The sequence below is a fragment of the Neodiprion lecontei genome, chromosome 3 (assembly GCF_021901455.1).
Source record: "Neodiprion lecontei isolate iyNeoLeco1 chromosome 3, iyNeoLeco1.1, whole genome shotgun sequence".
Lineage (NCBI taxonomy): Eukaryota > Metazoa > Arthropoda > Insecta > Hymenoptera > Diprionidae > Neodiprion > Neodiprion lecontei.
In genome coordinates this window covers 41,937,388-41,953,342 of record NC_060262.1, presented here as the reverse complement: position 1 = coordinate 41,953,342, position 15,955 = coordinate 41,937,388, and the positions used below count along the sequence as shown (strand labels likewise).

General features: G+C 42.9%; 3 protein-coding genes across 5 annotated transcripts; all 3 read left to right on the top strand.

Annotated features, from left to right (window-relative positions):
- Positions 1-799: 799 nt before the first annotated feature.
- Positions 800-3,590, top strand: LOC107224504 (bone morphogenetic protein 2). Its single transcript, XM_015664576.2, has 5 exons — positions 800-1,316; positions 1,403-1,559; positions 1,628-1,773; positions 1,845-1,946; positions 2,087-3,590. The coding sequence occupies exons 1-5, from the start codon at positions 1,131-1,133 to the stop codon at positions 2,948-2,950; spliced, it is 1,455 nt and encodes a 484-aa protein (XP_015520062.1). The 5' UTR covers positions 800-1,130; the 3' UTR covers positions 2,951-3,590.
- A 2,398-nt stretch (positions 3,591-5,988) lies between these two features.
- Positions 5,989-13,714, top strand: LOC124293645. Its single transcript, XM_046735293.1, has 4 exons — positions 5,989-7,469; positions 10,788-11,940; positions 12,835-13,183; positions 13,327-13,714. The coding sequence occupies exons 1-4, from the start codon at positions 7,386-7,388 to the stop codon at positions 13,424-13,426; spliced, it is 1,686 nt and encodes a 561-aa protein (XP_046591249.1). The 5' UTR covers positions 5,989-7,385; the 3' UTR covers positions 13,427-13,714.
- Positions 13,715-14,123: 409 nt separating this feature from the next.
- LOC107224496 (intraflagellar transport protein 43 homolog) lies at positions 14,124-15,792 on the top strand. 3 transcript variants are annotated; one of them, XM_015664564.2, is made up of 6 exons: positions 14,124-14,256; positions 14,542-14,741; positions 14,924-14,953; positions 15,006-15,058; positions 15,193-15,265; positions 15,475-15,791. In XM_015664564.2, exons 1-6 carry the CDS (start codon positions 14,233-14,235, stop codon positions 15,695-15,697), a joined length of 603 nt encoding a protein of 200 aa, XP_015520050.1. In that variant the 5' UTR covers positions 14,124-14,232; the 3' UTR covers positions 15,698-15,791. The 3 variants fall into 3 exon arrangements, with proteins under 3 accessions (XP_015520050.1, XP_046591259.1, XP_046591258.1); XM_046735303.1 differs by having other exon boundaries at positions 14,252-14,378; positions 15,018-15,058; positions 15,475-15,792; XM_046735302.1 differs by having other exon boundaries at positions 14,252-14,378; positions 15,475-15,792.
- Positions 15,793-15,955: the final 163 nt, after the last annotated feature.

Below are 15,955 nucleotides of genomic sequence, written 5' to 3'. Positions count from 1 at the left end.
AACGCACATTGCTAGTTATAGTAGGTGGCTACTGATAGGCACGGTAGATTTTTCACTGCGAAATTTTGCGAATATCAATTCCTCTTTTTTTTTTGCCGCTATCGTTGGTCAGCCAATTTGCAATTCGATATTAGAACCCCTAATCGTACCTATTACTTCCTACGGTTACTCCAGGAAATTGGACGTTTATGGTATCGGAACATTTCACGATTACGAGCATAACGGTTATATTAAACTAGCGGGGATTCCCTGAAAGCGTGATGAAAATAGGAGAAAAAATTTTATACCGCGAGGGCGGGGATCGTAAATAACAACGTTCCACATATCTTGCCGCTTACTAATCCCGAGAATTTAGGAACATGGAGTTTTTAATAGCCGCCATGTCATCCGGAGCTTCTGACTCGTAATGGGCGTCGATCTGGACTCTGGATTCTGGTGGCGTTCGGGGGCGTCCCGGGGGCGCCAGAAAAGCACCTCTTTCGCACTCGGTTGCCCGAGTTAGATCCGATTCGATATTATGCCAAGGAAGCATCATTGCGTGTTGTCCTCTCGATTCTATGCCACAAGTTGTTTACAGTTTTTTGATGATAGTAGAGGGATTCGCCCCCGCGATTATAAGCACAAAGTGGGGATTTGTGTCCAAAAATAAGCAGAGACATCCGCGAGTTTGGGTTACGAGTGCGATGCAAATGCCGCTTATGTAGTGAAGGTCAGATGAGACGAAGGCGGGAACGCCGTGACAAATCTGAGGTGAGGAGCGGCGAGGTGCGGCAAGGCAAGGCAACGGAGGCAGTCGAGGATAAAGGTGTCTCCGGAGCGGGAGCCCTCCCATATGCCATTTAGCATCTCTGCTCATAAGCTTGGACCATTTCGGTGGGAGTTTGTCGCTCGCTGGTGTGCCTTTCCTCCGTTTCGGCCGCACACGGAAACGCGAAACGCGGTTGTCCGGTTCCTCCGAGTCACCGCCGCGCTTAGAACGGGCGTAAAGTGTCGCAGATCGGGAAGTGATTGAGGAAGAACACGCTGGTCGTTTATTATTGTGATAAAGGACAAGCGCTGATTGAAAACTTATAGTTATACACCGGCAAGTACCACTGACCGCACTACGGACGCTAATTCGAGTAACGGAGATGTTGAGACGAAGGATCTTCCTTTTGCTGCTTTTATTTGCCGACGTGTTTGCCTACCCCACGGAAATACCGGATGCGGGAAGCGGATTTTTCGATCCGGAATTCGGTCTTACGTTTTCCGGCGATCGTCTAGATGAAGAAACTCAAGACTCGCAGCGGGAAGCGGCCATGACGAAGCTGCAACAGGTCAGTGATTACATTTGAAAATGACTTTGGTCACTCGATGCACCTCTCATCCCGCATTTTCACGTACCTACCTTATTATTGCACAGATGTTCGGCATACCCGAACCGAGCGATAGGTCTGGCCGGCACAAAATACCACCTCAGTTTATGTTGGAACTCTACAACACGATCGCCGATCCCAGCGGTGTTACACGTGGCAAGAACCCCTACAACGCCAAGGTGGTGCGCAGTTTCATTGAACGAGGTAATTAGGCTGGCGGTCGTCGCGTCTCGTCGTGACGAATAACAAGTCCGAATTATTTCATCCCACAGATAGTTCCATGTCGCATTATTATCTGTTCAATATTTCCGGACTGGAAACGAACGAGTCCGTTCTAGAGGCGGAACTTCATCTGTACCGGAAGAGAACCCCGCTCAAAGCTATGCATCCGGCGATTCTTTCCTCTCCGTACTACCTCGTGAGTGTTTAGTTGACGTATCATAAGCTCTGTCTTGATCGAAGCGACTGACGTTTTTATTCCTCCTCCAGATCCGAGTCTACCAAGTCCTGGATGAACACCAGCTAGACACTCCGGACTTGCACAAGCTCCTGAACGTTCATTACGTCGGAGCGCACGCGTCTGGCTGGCAGGTGATTAATTTTTTCAACCTTCGATACGAGTCCTTGTAACATATATTCGAAATGTAACTTATTGGGTACGACGTGGCACTCGCAGAGCTTTACACAGCTTGCAAAGTCGATTGATCGAAGGGCGTGATTGAATGTTGAAGGTGTTCAACGTGAAGCAGGCGGTTCTTTCGTGGTTGTCGGGAGCCCCGAACCTCGGACTCTTGGTGACAGCGTCAAACCTCTTCGGCGACGATGCTGCGGTTAATTTCTGCCGAAGGAACGACTACCACCACAGTAAGCAGCCGATCTTGGTGCTCTTCGACGACGACGGTAAGGAGGCGTCAACGGGGGAGACCATAACTCCGCACTATTACAAATACTCAAATAACCTCGAGGAAGAGACGTCCGAAGAGGCAGATGCCGCCTACAAGGACCGCAAGGCTAGCCTCGAGGAGGAAGAATCGGAGGACGAGCGAAGTCGCGGACGACGCGAAGCGTCTTCGTCGAAGAAGGGCCAGAAGTTCGTCTCGAAGACGAAGAAACTTCCGGGAGCTCTGAACTCGATGGACATCTACGAGCGCGCGATGCACCGGAAGAGACTCAGCAGGCTGACGAACACGACCAGAGACGCGACTTCCTCGACTTCGGACTCGACCCTGAAACGTCGTCGATCCCGTTCGGCGTCCGCAGAGTCGAATGACGATACGACCCAATGCGCGAGGCACAAACTCTACATTGATTTCGAGGAGGTCGGTTGGAACGACTACATCATCTCCCCCAAAGGGTACTCAGCTTACCACTGCAGGGGCCACTGCAACTTCCCCCTAAGCCAAGGCCAGCATCCCACGAATCACGCGACCGTCCAGAGCCTGGTTCACATGTTGAGAAACGGAAAAGACGTCGACCAGCCATGCTGCGTGCCGACGAAACTCCTAAGCATCAGTGTCCTGTACTTCGACAACTTCGATAACATCATCCTTAAACGGTACCAGGACATGGTTGCGACACGCTGCGGATGTCACTAGCGGGGAGAGGGAAAGAGTGTGAAGGGAAGAAAAATTTAATCTAAATTTTACATTTCGTGTGGTTAATATGCAGACGGAAATTTTTTCGAGTCAAATCGTACATGAATTGCGGTGGATTTACCCGAGGATATTGTAATTCTTGCTATTCGTTTTGCAACTCTTTATACTACCGGATTTGTAAATCTTGCCACAATTGATGTAGATTTAACTCCAAAAAAACGTGCTTTTCATATATTCACTACAGGAGATGTAAATACTACAATATTTTACCTTCCGTGATGTCAGTTTTCTTCATTGCATATTTATTTATATCCTCGAGTTAACGCGGGAGAGCGAATGAGTCTCGTCGACGTCAAAATGCATAGAAAGAGAAAGATGGGATCGAACCGTAAATATAGTTATATTATATTGTATATAAGAACATTCCTAGGGACATTTTACTTTGCCTATAACCGTATACGTTATTATGATATAATATGTAAAATCTCTAACGTGATATACATAAGTGATGAATATTAAATTATATTAATTATAGTTGAAATTGAAGCTGTGTACATATCGTATAATATTCTCTATCGTTATAATATCATTACTAGTTCTTACATGTAGTGATAACGCAAACGTAGGCTAAGACTGATAATAAAAAAAATATAAACCGATCAAACATCCGTTAATATAATCTACGCAACTTTATTCGTTGACCTTACACGTACCTACGTCAGTTGCAAGGAGGTATAGATCAGTATTTTCGTCTCAATTCTCAGCTCTACTTCAACTATACCATTTCCGGAATGCCGAGCAAAATACATGTTTCATAATTAACTGGCGCAAGAAGTTGGAATTTGTGATATTTATACATTTTCACGAAGCTTCCTGAACACGTTTTTGAAATTTGAACTGGCGCCATCGTACAGCTGCAGGGTGAGATGTGAAATATTATAACACGCCTTCACCTCCTCCGCATTGCGTTGGCGTTTTGTGAGAAGGATTCTTTTTCTTATTTACTTCCAAAGTGCGTGTGTTTATTTTTTCATTTATTTTTTATTCCTTTTTTTCCCCGTATCGCAATAACAACAACACGGGGAAGTTAACACCTTTGGAATCTCGTGGATTGGTCGGCATTCCGCGACCGAATATCTTTATCCCAGTGGCGCCTGCAGCCCTGCCCCTCTTAAATTGTTTTGCACGCGTTTCGATCCTAGGTGGTCTTTTTTTCAACAAACCAACAACCACTCGTTGCGCGACGTGTCGTTGCATAGAGTCGGCACTTATTCATCCGAAACCTACGCAGAGCGAAATATCCGATCTATTCGTATACTATGTCCTATTTCGGTTCAATGTTGTTCCATAAAGTAAATTAAGGCAAACTCATGTACCAGTTACAGATCCTGTCCCAATTATTGACCCCTTTTTTGGTTTCGTCCGTTTGATCCTTGGCTCTAAAATTACCAAAAGATAAATTTGTGGTGTCTAACCTTCTGGCAATTGGTTTTAGTCATCGAGAAATTTACAATCTGTACCGTTAATTTCCAATTTTGGAAAACAAAGGTGTCGGTAATCGGGTCCAAACGTGTCAATGACTGGTACACACTTACCTTAACCCGGAGTTGGATTAATTCGAATCGCGCGTCGGCGCACACATTCCGCGCTAATGCACATCTCTTCTATATTTAAATCGCGAAGGTGTATTTTCGAATCCGTTCTGCTAAAAATACCCAAGACGCGTTCCACTGCATTCCCGCAGCTCGACGCGGGGCGCCGCTGCGCGCCGCGGGACGCGGAGGTGATTTAAAGGCTCGCGTGCACCGAGTCATAAACGTCAATTGCTTTAGCAATTAAGTAAGCTTGTTATACGGGTCGCGCCGCCAACTGTAAACACACGAATCAAGGCGAATAGCTAATAGTATAACTATAACTTTCTCTCATTGCTCCGTCCAAATCGTTCGTATTAAAGCATTAATTGGGATGTTCAAAATAACACAACTGCAGATGTACAAAATGTCACGTACATTTCCATCGAATGTTAGTGTTTGATATATAATAAAGGGTGTTGAAGCTCGTAACGCTAACGTAACTAAAGATAGAGGATTAAAAAAATACCGGATCCTCGTATAAAAAAAACAAATCGTTCTTATACAGTTTTTGAGAACAAAAAGCCTGATAACTTCAAAAATTAGCCTTTTTAAGGTTAATATTATCCTTGCAATTTTGAAACGGCTTTCCACACATTTTTGTGATTACGCATCATGCATTTATATGTAACTATAAATAATTCTACAAAGAGTGAAATCGCCCGTTATAGTCCCCTTTCTGATGATCTAGTAGTCGTAATAGATAAAAGACGTTAAAAGCTTTAATATGTCACAAAATGAATAAGATTGCTGCGTCAATCAACGTTATAGTAAAAACAGTCGTGTTTCAGACTTTAAACTGATAAAAAGTATCGTTAGCAAAAGCATTCTTCCTATCTTTTAATTTCTGCCTGTTTCGATCACTTCTTTATCCGTCGACGCGAACCCGTATTTATTTTGCATCGCCAAATTCGTTACAATATCATGTTTGAACACTGACGCAGTTGCGTTTATTGTAGGTCTACACGGATTTAAAAAATCTGTGCTTTCGCTAATAGCTGGAAACTGAAATTTTCTTAAACAATATTGAAGCGTGCCTGTATACATTACATAATCTTAAAAAAGAAACGCATGATTTCCCGTCTTGTTATCCGCATCTTGAATCGGTGGTTAACGTGGAACGACTACGAGGACGAAGATTAGAGATATCTTGAAAGAGAGTAAGAGCAGGAAGATAGTGAAAAGAGAAATGGAAATGGAAATGGAAAAGGCGACTCCTCCCTCGACTCTGATCCCCTTATAGGAGGATAACTGTGCGTGGCTCCTTACTGACCACAAACTCGTCGGTGGACCCCTAGGTCGACTAGAGAAGGAGGGCCCGCAGAGAAATCAGAACCAGGGGTCTGTTAGAGAGGCGGCCCACAGCGACGGGGATCGTTTGATGTCGCCGCTACTCTCAGTTGTGATCATCCGCTCCCCGTTGCGTGCCGCGGTGCGTTTCGCTGCGGTACGTTGCGTTGCGTTACGCCTTGAACGTTCATCTCGACGCATCGCGTATCGGGCTACTCCCTCGTGAACATGCGCTCATCGAACCACGCAACAAGTACTCACGATCCGCGTCCGGCGCATTCTCGTCTTGCTTTAACAGTTAGGTAGACGCCGATCGAATCGACCATACAAATTGCGCGCGTCTTCAATTCGGCCGATGAAACCAGCGGTTTTTACGTTTTTAAGACCTCGAATAGCCCCGGTATAATACTTTCCCTCAAAACTTATGCTCCCGCGAAAATTTCTCATATTCAGAAAAAAAATGTGCTGGGGAAAATCGGATGGCCTAAGAGTAGCCTTGACGTCGACGTAACGATAGTTTCATTTTTCCAAATGAAAAACTTGGTCGTTTCCAAGGTGTATAAAGAACCGCATAGATTGATGAGAATATCTCTGGACACGGAGAAATAGGAAGTTGGAAAAATCAGGCCGATACTTGCAAGAAAGAAAAGAGGGATCAGCGAACGTTTCTCAAGAGCAAGCGAATTCTTTAGGACTATATTTTAGAAAGAAACAAAAGCCAGTAAATAATTAAGCAGAAAAGGAAGGAAAGGTAGCAATAAAGCTCGTTACTTACAGCATTCTGGTTGTTATGTCACGTCGTAGGGTACATGCCTAGGTCCAAGAACCTGGGACGTGGCAAGGGTGGGGGCTTGATGGTTAAGGAGAAGAAGAAGAAGAAGACTTGGAAGTGAGCCTCTTTGTCGCTGGATGCACCAGAAGGATGCACCATGATCCCGCAGAACCTTCACCTACCCCACTCGGCACTCGGTCCACTCACAATCCGCCAAGTCACCCTACTCGGCATTGCCTCCACACCACACCGTATACCATAACCACCATAGTAAAAGGGATCTCGTCGCACTTACTACCGCGGTATAGTCGGCCTTTGAGTCTCCGAGTCGTTTCCGTGTTTTCTTCCTGCCGAACCGGACGCGTTGGTGAACTTCAACCCGAATGGGATCGCACCGCAGCACCCAGTTACATCATACCGCATGGGTTCACATGCGGTAATATTTGCTATGATCATCGCCCGGCAAACTCAGTTGTGAAATTAGTTACCTAGCAAGAAAACACCATGGAAACAGCTGCGTTATATCCTCCATGGGTGAAAAATTTCGAGACGTGGAATCCGTCAAGGTGCCAAGAGAAGAGCATGTAGGGAAGAGGAGGGTTGGATACAAATTCTCGTGCTGAGTACCGCTCTTCGCGAATGGTACACGTATTCCAAGGAACCAGAGGAACTGTTACAATAACACGAACTTGTTGTTTCGCGAAGCTTATGAATGTTCGTTATTGTGTAATTCTGGACAGAAATGAGGACACCCACTGTGATCTGTGTTTCCTCTGTTTTGTTGGTAACTATTTCGACCGTTATTGGTGGAGACTACGAGATACACGTAAGTATTCGGAGAAAGCTCCGCAGAGTATTTAGTCGATATAATATTACGCGTCATTTTTGACCCGTCGCCAAGACTCGAGTATTCTTTATAGGTATTTACAATCGCAAGACGACGAATATAGTTATAAACGATGTGAAACGCGAGCTTTCTGCATTTTAAGTAGATGTTGAGTGTTAGTTAACAGCATTGCTATTTTCAACGGATAGTACAATGCAGTGTTCTATTATCGGAACTTGGAGTCGGTAGCCTCCTTTGTCCAATAGAGATAAAAAAAATAAATAAACAAAATCAATAATTTTTACTGCGAGCAATAAATTTTGAAATTGCATCGATCCTGCAAGAAATCCAGCATTATATTGAAATTATTCACGTTGATGGTTTCCAAATCAAACTCCTATCATATCCCCCTATATAAAGACTCTTCTAAAGTTGCGGTTGGAAATTCGGACAAATTTCTTGTAAATATCGATTATTCCAGTTGACCAATAGGTGAGGGCTGTAAATAGGAATATTTCCCCTTTTGCCAAAGCTACACATACTTGCGTCTTACCTGAGACGAGCCTCAAGAAAGAGATCTATAACATTCGTTACGAGGGCTGGCAGGTTTGCCAAAATGTCCAACATCGTTTTCCTAAAATTTGGGAATACACGATATGCTACACCTTAAATACTTGACCAAACTTCTGAGGCTAACAGAGCTCAATTAGTATTTTTCCCTTCGCCCGAGGAAGACTCGAAGAAAGAAAGTTTATACTTATTGTTTGCTCGAAGGTGTAAGCTTGCGAAGAGATCCTCAGTAAACATTTATTGCTGTAGGACAAACCTCCTGAAAGAGAATTGTACTCTGAGAAATGTTTCTATCCTAAACGCATCCTGAAAATGTTTAAAGCCACTCGACAGTAAAAATGCGAGTCTCGCATCTTTTTTATACATAAACAATGACCGTATACCTTAAGGGGGGGAAGTACAGTTTTTTTTTTAAGAAAATGAACAGACTCAGATCAATTCGAATTCGATGGCTTTACTATTTATAGTTTCAATAATATTTTAGAATTTTTTCAGTGAAATTAATAATGAAATGGCGGCAAGGCACATATAAGTAGCGAGCGACTCCGAAGTCGACAGTTTTTACTGTGGCGAATCTCCTCACATCACTATTCAATTTGTAAGAAAAATCCAATTTTTCCACCAAAAAATAGTTAAAAATATTATGTATATATGCTGATTATGAATATATGCGCAATGCCGCGATTTTATTATTAATTTCAATGAAAAAATTCAAAAATGTTCTTGAAACTATAAATAATAAAGCCCTAAAACTCAAATAGCTCTAAGCGTATTCATTTTCTTTAAAAAACATCCTAACAATAGGTATGATTTCAGACCGTCCAAGCTGTAACCCCCCCCTCTTAAGGGTGAAAAAATTGACTCGCATGGCGGAAGCCTGCTCGGCCGGGAACGAGGGATAATTTTGTTTGTGTGACGGTGAGGTTCGTTAATCGGGGTCCAACGCAGGTTAGAATTATTACGGCCGACATAACTCGGTGAAAAAGGAAAAGGTGCGCGGTAGCTGCCCTGGCAGGTGCGCTACAAATTGGGAGGCGGCACTCCAACTTTGATTTAGATCTTTCATGGGCGCGCATATCCGGATCGGCTGGATCGATTTTCATTTTCAATTCAATCTTTCCGTGCGGACAAATGCTTCTCCAAACGCAATGTATCCGTGAATTCGCAGTTGACTGCAGTATGCGTGTCGAATTCCGACCGTCGGTGCAATAATTTCTCTTTCAACGCATGCTTTTGTTCGTATTCTGCGTGTAAGAATAACAATCCCTCAAAGGCATGTTTGAAAGTCCATACAAATATAGATGTACGAAAAATATTCATCTTTAATCTTTGTTTATCGATTCTTTTACACGCGTAGCTAATTATTGATTATTATTTTTTAAGAAAAGTGATTTAAATGCTAAACTGAAGTTTGTTCAATTGTTATTTACAATAAACGTTTGAGTAAATAGGTAATTTTTCTTAGAATCCGAAATATCGTTCTGGTTTCTACAAAAACAAACTTTATCTACTGAAACTATTTTTTCATTTATTATATTTACGTAGAAGAAATCAAAATTTGAACATCTAGAAAACAAACTTAAAATTCGTGTTGACCGGTGTTATCAATTGTCCTTAACTGTCAAGCTGTATCGGTACAAATAAAATTCGAAATAAGTTTCGGAATTCATATTTAAACTGGGCAAAACATTGATGAAAGATATTGTGAGGCTACGCCAATGAAGGAGAAATAATGTGGCGGGAAGCGGCTCCTCAGAAGTAGGAAATAATATTCCATCACTCGCGGCGTAGGGCCCCCATCCCTTGTCATCTCCCAGCATCTCCCGCCATCTCGTACCGCTTCGGTATCTTTTCAAGTCGGAAGCATCTTATCGCGGTTCGCTCGCCTTGTCTACGTCGCGTCGATGCAACGCGGCAGCTACCGGTGTTGAAACGGTTTGATTGCCTCGTACTTCTTCCAATATGATTCCATAATGCCTTCCAAATGAATACTACCGGTATTGGAATGGCCGAAAGATCAGCTTGTTAGAGGCGTACGATACGTCTTCAGTCGGGATATTCACCAAACGCTTCCGATTACACAGGTCTGCTACCAAAAAACTGCACAGGTTTTTTGTACTGTTTTATATAGATTTTCACTCACCGATAACGGGAAAAATACTAAAAAAGTTCCATCACGTCAGGTTTTTTCTTAAACTCGTGTTTGTAGTTTCATTTGGAGTGAAACTCCCGTTTAATTCGAAATCTGGTATCCTATTCTTGATTATAAAAATCCTAAGCAAAAGTGATCTTTTAGTTCCATTTAATATGTATTAGAGTGAGACTCGAGAATAAACAAAAACCGGGAAACATAAAATGGAGAGCGGAAGCGTGTTCGGAGGTGTATCAAAGAGAAGAAGAAAAGGTTTCATAGGCGAAAAGAATGAACACGGAATGCTGAATTCATTTCATAGAGAAGTTTCTTGTTTAATTTTATAAGAAATATTGTTTAGTTCGTTGTAATGAAACGTTGTGGTTTTTTTCATTATTGTTATGTTTTTTTTATGGAAGCACTTTATATTTTGCAAGAGTGCTGTACGTGATGGAGGGAAATGGAAGCCATTTTTGGATTCAGCACACGCGAAAACTCTATATTTATCAATAACATCCCACGCAGCTAAAAAAAATTAATTTTCTTGCAGACCTGTATTATCGTTTTACAGCTAAAGACTACAGGAATATGAGAATATTTCCGATTCCTGTTCACAGAATAAAGGCCCCGATAGCAAGACCACAGCCACATCAGTCGAATATTCCGGCCAATCACAGAACGCGAAATTGTTATCCATAAAATCGAACGATCCCGGGAATACGTCAGGTGTAATAATCGAATCAAGAAGAAAACGCAAGTTTGCGGTGAACTGGGATCTGCAGGGAACGAAAAGTCGACCAGAGGTGGATCAACGAAAGCGGAAAAAGAAACGTGAACGAGATGGGGGATGGAAGCGAGCGGGAAAAGACGGGGAGAGAAAAAGGGGAAGAAAAAGAGAGCCGCTAAGGAGGCTGCAGGCGAGGAAACCGCAGCGCGGGATAGGCCGAAGGCCGGCCAAGGGGCATCCCCGTCAACGCGATCACCACGAGCGTAGGAACCTGGAGAAAGAGTACCTCGTGAGAAATCGCACCCTTGAACTGCTGGACATGGAAGCGGCGGCGCCGATTGGCGACCGATCATCCTTCGCGTATCCGGTTAACAACGTCCGAGGTGTTCTCTTTGGTCGGCGAGTAACGCCGGATAAGATTGGCGAAATTTTAGGTGAGGTGAGAGAGACGCCGATCACTCGACTCAGGATAGCTGATATCATGATACCGAAGAGAGAAGTGAAGCCGGGGGAACCGGAAGAACCGCGGTGCAATTGCAGCGGCAAAGTGGCTACAGTGGCTAGAGAGCCGCCGCTTTTCCTGGGAAAGCTAAAGTCCGTTGCAACGAACGTGTCGAGGATCAAAGATACGATCCTGAGGCCGAAGAGCGAGAATAACTCGACGGTTCGTACGGAATCCGGGGTAAATAGTTACCACTTATACGATTACGAAAACGTGTTCGAAGACCCGAGCGTTTCACCATGGGTGAACCCTGCACCTGCAGCCTCCAAGGAATCCACCGGCGTGGAAAACAGTCGAGATGAAGACTCATTGGACAGGACTACCGTGATATCGTCAGTCTACATGCCGATCGACGATAGATTCACTCTTCATCAAGGTGTCGCCGCACTGTTGGCCAGGCTGTTTCAAACCTTGCGAAACGGGACGGGAGATGATGATGATCAGGAACTTCTTCAAGACCTCGATTTCGATAACTCCGTTCAGGGAGATCTCTGCCAAAAGTGGCTTGACAGTAAGGATACCCTGGAAGAAGCGTTCTTGGGTAATATCATGTGTATCATGTCCTTATGCGAAGTTCATCAACCTTCATTATTTACGTATCGGTTACACGAGATTCACAATCAGTTAAGGATCTAATTCGAATTTGCCCTCTTTTTCATTTTCTGACGAGGAGGGTATCCCAAGTCGATCTCTCCGATTTCATTTCTTTGGTAATATGTCATAGTAGACTAAAAACTAACCGACACGTATTTTTTATTATTTTATTTTTATCGGCCAAAAAATACTTTAAAGTGGTGAAAACGACCCCCAAAGACGGGAAACGAACGGGATGATTGTTTGATGTGTTCGAATGAAACCAACGCTGAAATGGTTCATTCGTCAGCGTTGGTTACATTCGCATACACCTAACGCATCAAGAAATCACCCCGTTGGGTGCCCATCTTTGGGGGTCGTTTTTATCCCCTTGAAGTGTTCTTTGGCCGATAAAAAAAATACGTTTCGCTTGGTTTTCTAGTCTACTGTAACATATTAAAAAATAAGTCATATTGAAGAAATCGACCTGCGATACCTTTCTTGTGCGCGATCGCATTGCTTCAAACTTTGAGAAACTGTAGGGTTTATAATCCCGCTTCTGTGGTCGCTATTTGTGTAAAGAGAGGTTTGGAAGTTTGATATAAAAAAACGCAAAAGATACGAAGTTCAATTTGTACAAACTAGCGTCAGTAAAATAACTTCAAAGCAAGCGAAAATCGTCTACAAGTATAATACTTACGCAATTTCCATTAATTTTTCGAATTCCCCTCAACGATTTTTCAAAGTGCGGAACGATTTCATTACTCGGGAAAGAGGAAAAGATACGAAGTACTATTTGCTTGCTCACTCTATACTCCGACATCCCCGTAAGTTGAAATCATGGAGAAGCGTTGTGTTTTAGGACCCCTCGTGTTGCCAGCCTGTCCCTGTCACTATCCCAGCAGTATTTTTTACGACGATAAGATTTGGGACCAGGGACAAGAGAGGTACTTCCGCTGGCGAGATGTCAGCGGTGAAGCGGAAAGACTCGACGTCTACAAGCCTGGAGCAACCTACTGCATCCGGTCCTTGTTGGTGCAAGGTGGAGGCAGCGCAGCCGCCCAGCACTGCTGCTACGATGGGAAAAGGAGACTTTTGACCAGAGGTTCCGGTGCTGGAACTCCAAACCTCGTCAGCCCCGAAGTATCCGGTGTTTTGCACGAGAGAATCGATATCCTTCCTTGGAGGCTTTGCAAGGGAGATTTCTCTAGGTTCGAAGATATTTTTCTGTAACCTCCCTAAACTGGAGGGGTAATACGCTACGATTGAAAATCGAAGTCCTGTTTCTCATTATCTGGAAATATGAAGTATTTTTTAAATATTTAAACTCACGTGTGTATGTTTAATCTTTCAGATTCAACAAAGTGCGACCACCAAACAATGACAACCAATGCAAGGGTAACCCGGATGAAGAAGAATATCAACGACAAATCAATGAAACGAAACATTACTGAAGTACAATACGAACCAAACATCTGCATATACAATAATGTAGCTTTAACTCGAAACAATTAAAAATACTAGTGATATATTAAACTATTACATGTTTTAATGTATCTGGCACATCCAGTGTTAAAAACCTTCAACAGTGTAATAATTTTTAAGTGTATTTTTGTGTAGTTTTATGCAAGTTCGTGTAGAGGTTAAAAAAAATGTATACATCCTTGTGCACTTTTCCTTTTTCACCAGTCGGTGAAAATGTAACGCAGGTGAGTGTGCACAAAGGATGATATTTAAAATAGAAAATCTTACACCACATCGTATATGGTATTTGTTAACATAATTAGGCTTTCCAGTATTTAAAAAAAAATGGAAACCTGTTTCCACCGTTGGACACGTTGTGTGATTTGCAGAATGAAGGGAATTTTAATAACATTGAAAATTCCGATATCACTTCACTGATCGCATTGGAAACTTTTCCGTCTTTAAAGTTTCACCAAAATCTTATGGAGTAGGTACTTTTAACATCATTGCGTCAACAAACTTTGATTACCTTAAACATCTACGCCGAAATCTCTCGGAGCCCCTTGATCCGCGCCTAGTTTACCTCGTAAATGAATGCGGCCCTGACTCTAACAATGAGATACAATCAGAGGTGTACCTACCTACCTACCTTCCTCGGTTCTTATTCGAATGGGAAACCGGTTCGAGTGAAGGAAGTCACGTGACAGCCCGAAGCACTCCGCGTCTATACCAAAGCAACACCGAAGCACCAGCGACGGCGCAGGGACGCTCGGAGAACCAGTGAAAGAGAGTTGCCATGGATACCGCTTACAAACAGAAGGTAAGTCTATTCCGTTTCGATAAAATTTCACCTAGGAGCCATCAGTGTTTACCGTGAATCCCGTGAATTATACTCAGAGTACCATGGACTGGGGAATGGAGCTAGAAGTTACCTCGAAAAAGGTATAGAGCCGCGGAGAACGCGACATGTAATCAATGGCTCGTTGTCGACGAGCGAGCGGTCGCAGGATTCTAATCTACGTTGTTTCATTATTCGCGGTTGAATAATCCGGCCGTCATTCTTCGCTGAATGTCCCTGTAAATAATCAAATCTCCGTATCCTCAGCTGCTACCTCGCCTAGGCCGGAGAGCTGGACAATCTAGTAACCTGCAGGAGGAGCTCAAGTCGGACGAGGAATTACTCGACAGCCCGATATCACCGTCTTCCGAGCAATCGGCGAGGACGATAGCCGGAGGCCATCAACCCGTGGCACCGCCGCGTTCGCGGAAGACAGGCTGGGCCGACGAATTTAAAAGTGGCGGGAAGTACGTTGACGGAAACTGAAAGCTTCCGCTTTCGCTGATCGTTTTAAAAATGGAAATTGCCGAAAGCAGTTTGAATGTCATTCGTAAGACTAGAGTTCGGGGGAAGATCGGATCAGTGCGTAAGATTATAGCCGTCGATTGTTCTGATCAGACTGTTGATCGGAACGTTTTTTTATTTACAGGATGAAGAGCACCATCAATATAATAGAACAGTGAGTAAATCGTAGTAGAAGTAACGAATCAGGCATCTCTAGTCACTAATAGATTATTCCTTAGGGAGCGTTTTCGCGGGGTGGACAAAGATGAACCAGAAGATGGTAAATTAATTTTTGTTTACCCTTCTTGCTCATCTGTTACATAAAATAAGGATCTTTATTTCATCAATTTGTCACATTTGTATCGTATTATTTCCTACAATTATACGTAATACTATAGCGCAAATTACTTGCAGAAATACCGGTCATACCGGACTTGGACGAGATTCAGGAGGATAACTTCTTGAGCGAAATTGCAAACACACATTTGTAAGTCATTGATAATATTTTTTCTACGATACGCGTGTCGGAATAAGTTATTTTAATTATATCTGTGTTGTAACTGGTCTATTCTTCGTTTGCCTTTAAAGTTTTAGTTTTAGAGAATTACAAACTAAGCAATTTACAGTTATCATTGAAATTCGTAAAAAAATAATATCTTACGGAGGTAAATATTTTAATATATCTTTGCGTTGCAGAGGTGGTGTGAACCGAGTGGAAACGTACAAAGAGCTCGACACGGATCTGTATAAAAGTACAGCTCTATCGTCGCTCGACGACGTGAACCTGTCATTACTAACGGAAAAATTATATCCAGATAAATTAGTACGTGAACCAGACGAAGTGTGGAACTGGGATTTATCGTTTACACAGATCGCGTCTGAAATAAATAGCGAGAAGCAAAACGAGGTTAAATCCTAACTAAAAACTGTTCGAATAATATAATTATCATTTATGACTTATGTAATAGTACAATTAGACATTTCCATCAATAAAGTTATTTTTATACGTATGTACGTTTTCACCACATCCCTTCATTGAACATGATGTTGTCCGTAATTGTTTGGAAAAATTGAATAAAAAACATGGCAAACTGCGTCCGCAGTGCCTGTATATGGAAGCGACAAATTACCTCGTCTGACCTATTCGATTGCCCCCCAATTTGGAAATCGCGGTAGT

Excerpts from the sequence above, each read along its gene's own strand:
- LOC107224504 (XM_015664576.2), top strand. The coding sequence starts at position 1,131 with ATGTTGAGACGAAGGATCTTCCTTTTGCTGCTTTTATTTGCCGACGTG. Across the intron at positions 1,560-1,627 it reads GCGCAGTTTCATTGAACGAG|ATAGTTCCATGTCGCATTAT; the intron begins GTAATTAGGCTG and ends TTCATCCCACAG. Across the intron at positions 1,774-1,844 it reads TTTCCTCTCCGTACTACCTC|ATCCGAGTCTACCAAGTCCT; the intron begins GTGAGTGTTTAG and ends TTCCTCCTCCAG.
- LOC124293645 (XM_046735293.1), top strand. The coding sequence starts at position 7,386 with ATGAGGACACCCACTGTGATCTGTGTTTCCTCTGTTTTGTTGGTAACT. Across the intron at positions 11,941-12,834 it reads CCTGGAAGAAGCGTTCTTGG|GACCCCTCGTGTTGCCAGCC; the intron begins GTAATATCATGT and ends GTTGTGTTTTAG. Across the intron at positions 13,184-13,326 it reads TGCAAGGGAGATTTCTCTAG|ATTCAACAAAGTGCGACCAC; the intron begins GTTCGAAGATAT and ends TTAATCTTTCAG.
- LOC107224496 (XM_046735302.1), top strand. The coding sequence starts at position 14,340 with ATGGACTGGGGAATGGAGCTAGAAGTTACCTCGAAAAAG. Across the intron at positions 14,954-15,005 it reads ACCATCAATATAATAGAACA|ATTATTCCTTAGGGAGCGTT; the intron begins GTGAGTAAATCG and ends AGTCACTAATAG. Across the intron at positions 15,059-15,192 it reads CAAAGATGAACCAGAAGATG|AAATACCGGTCATACCGGAC; the intron begins GTAAATTAATTT and ends AATTACTTGCAG.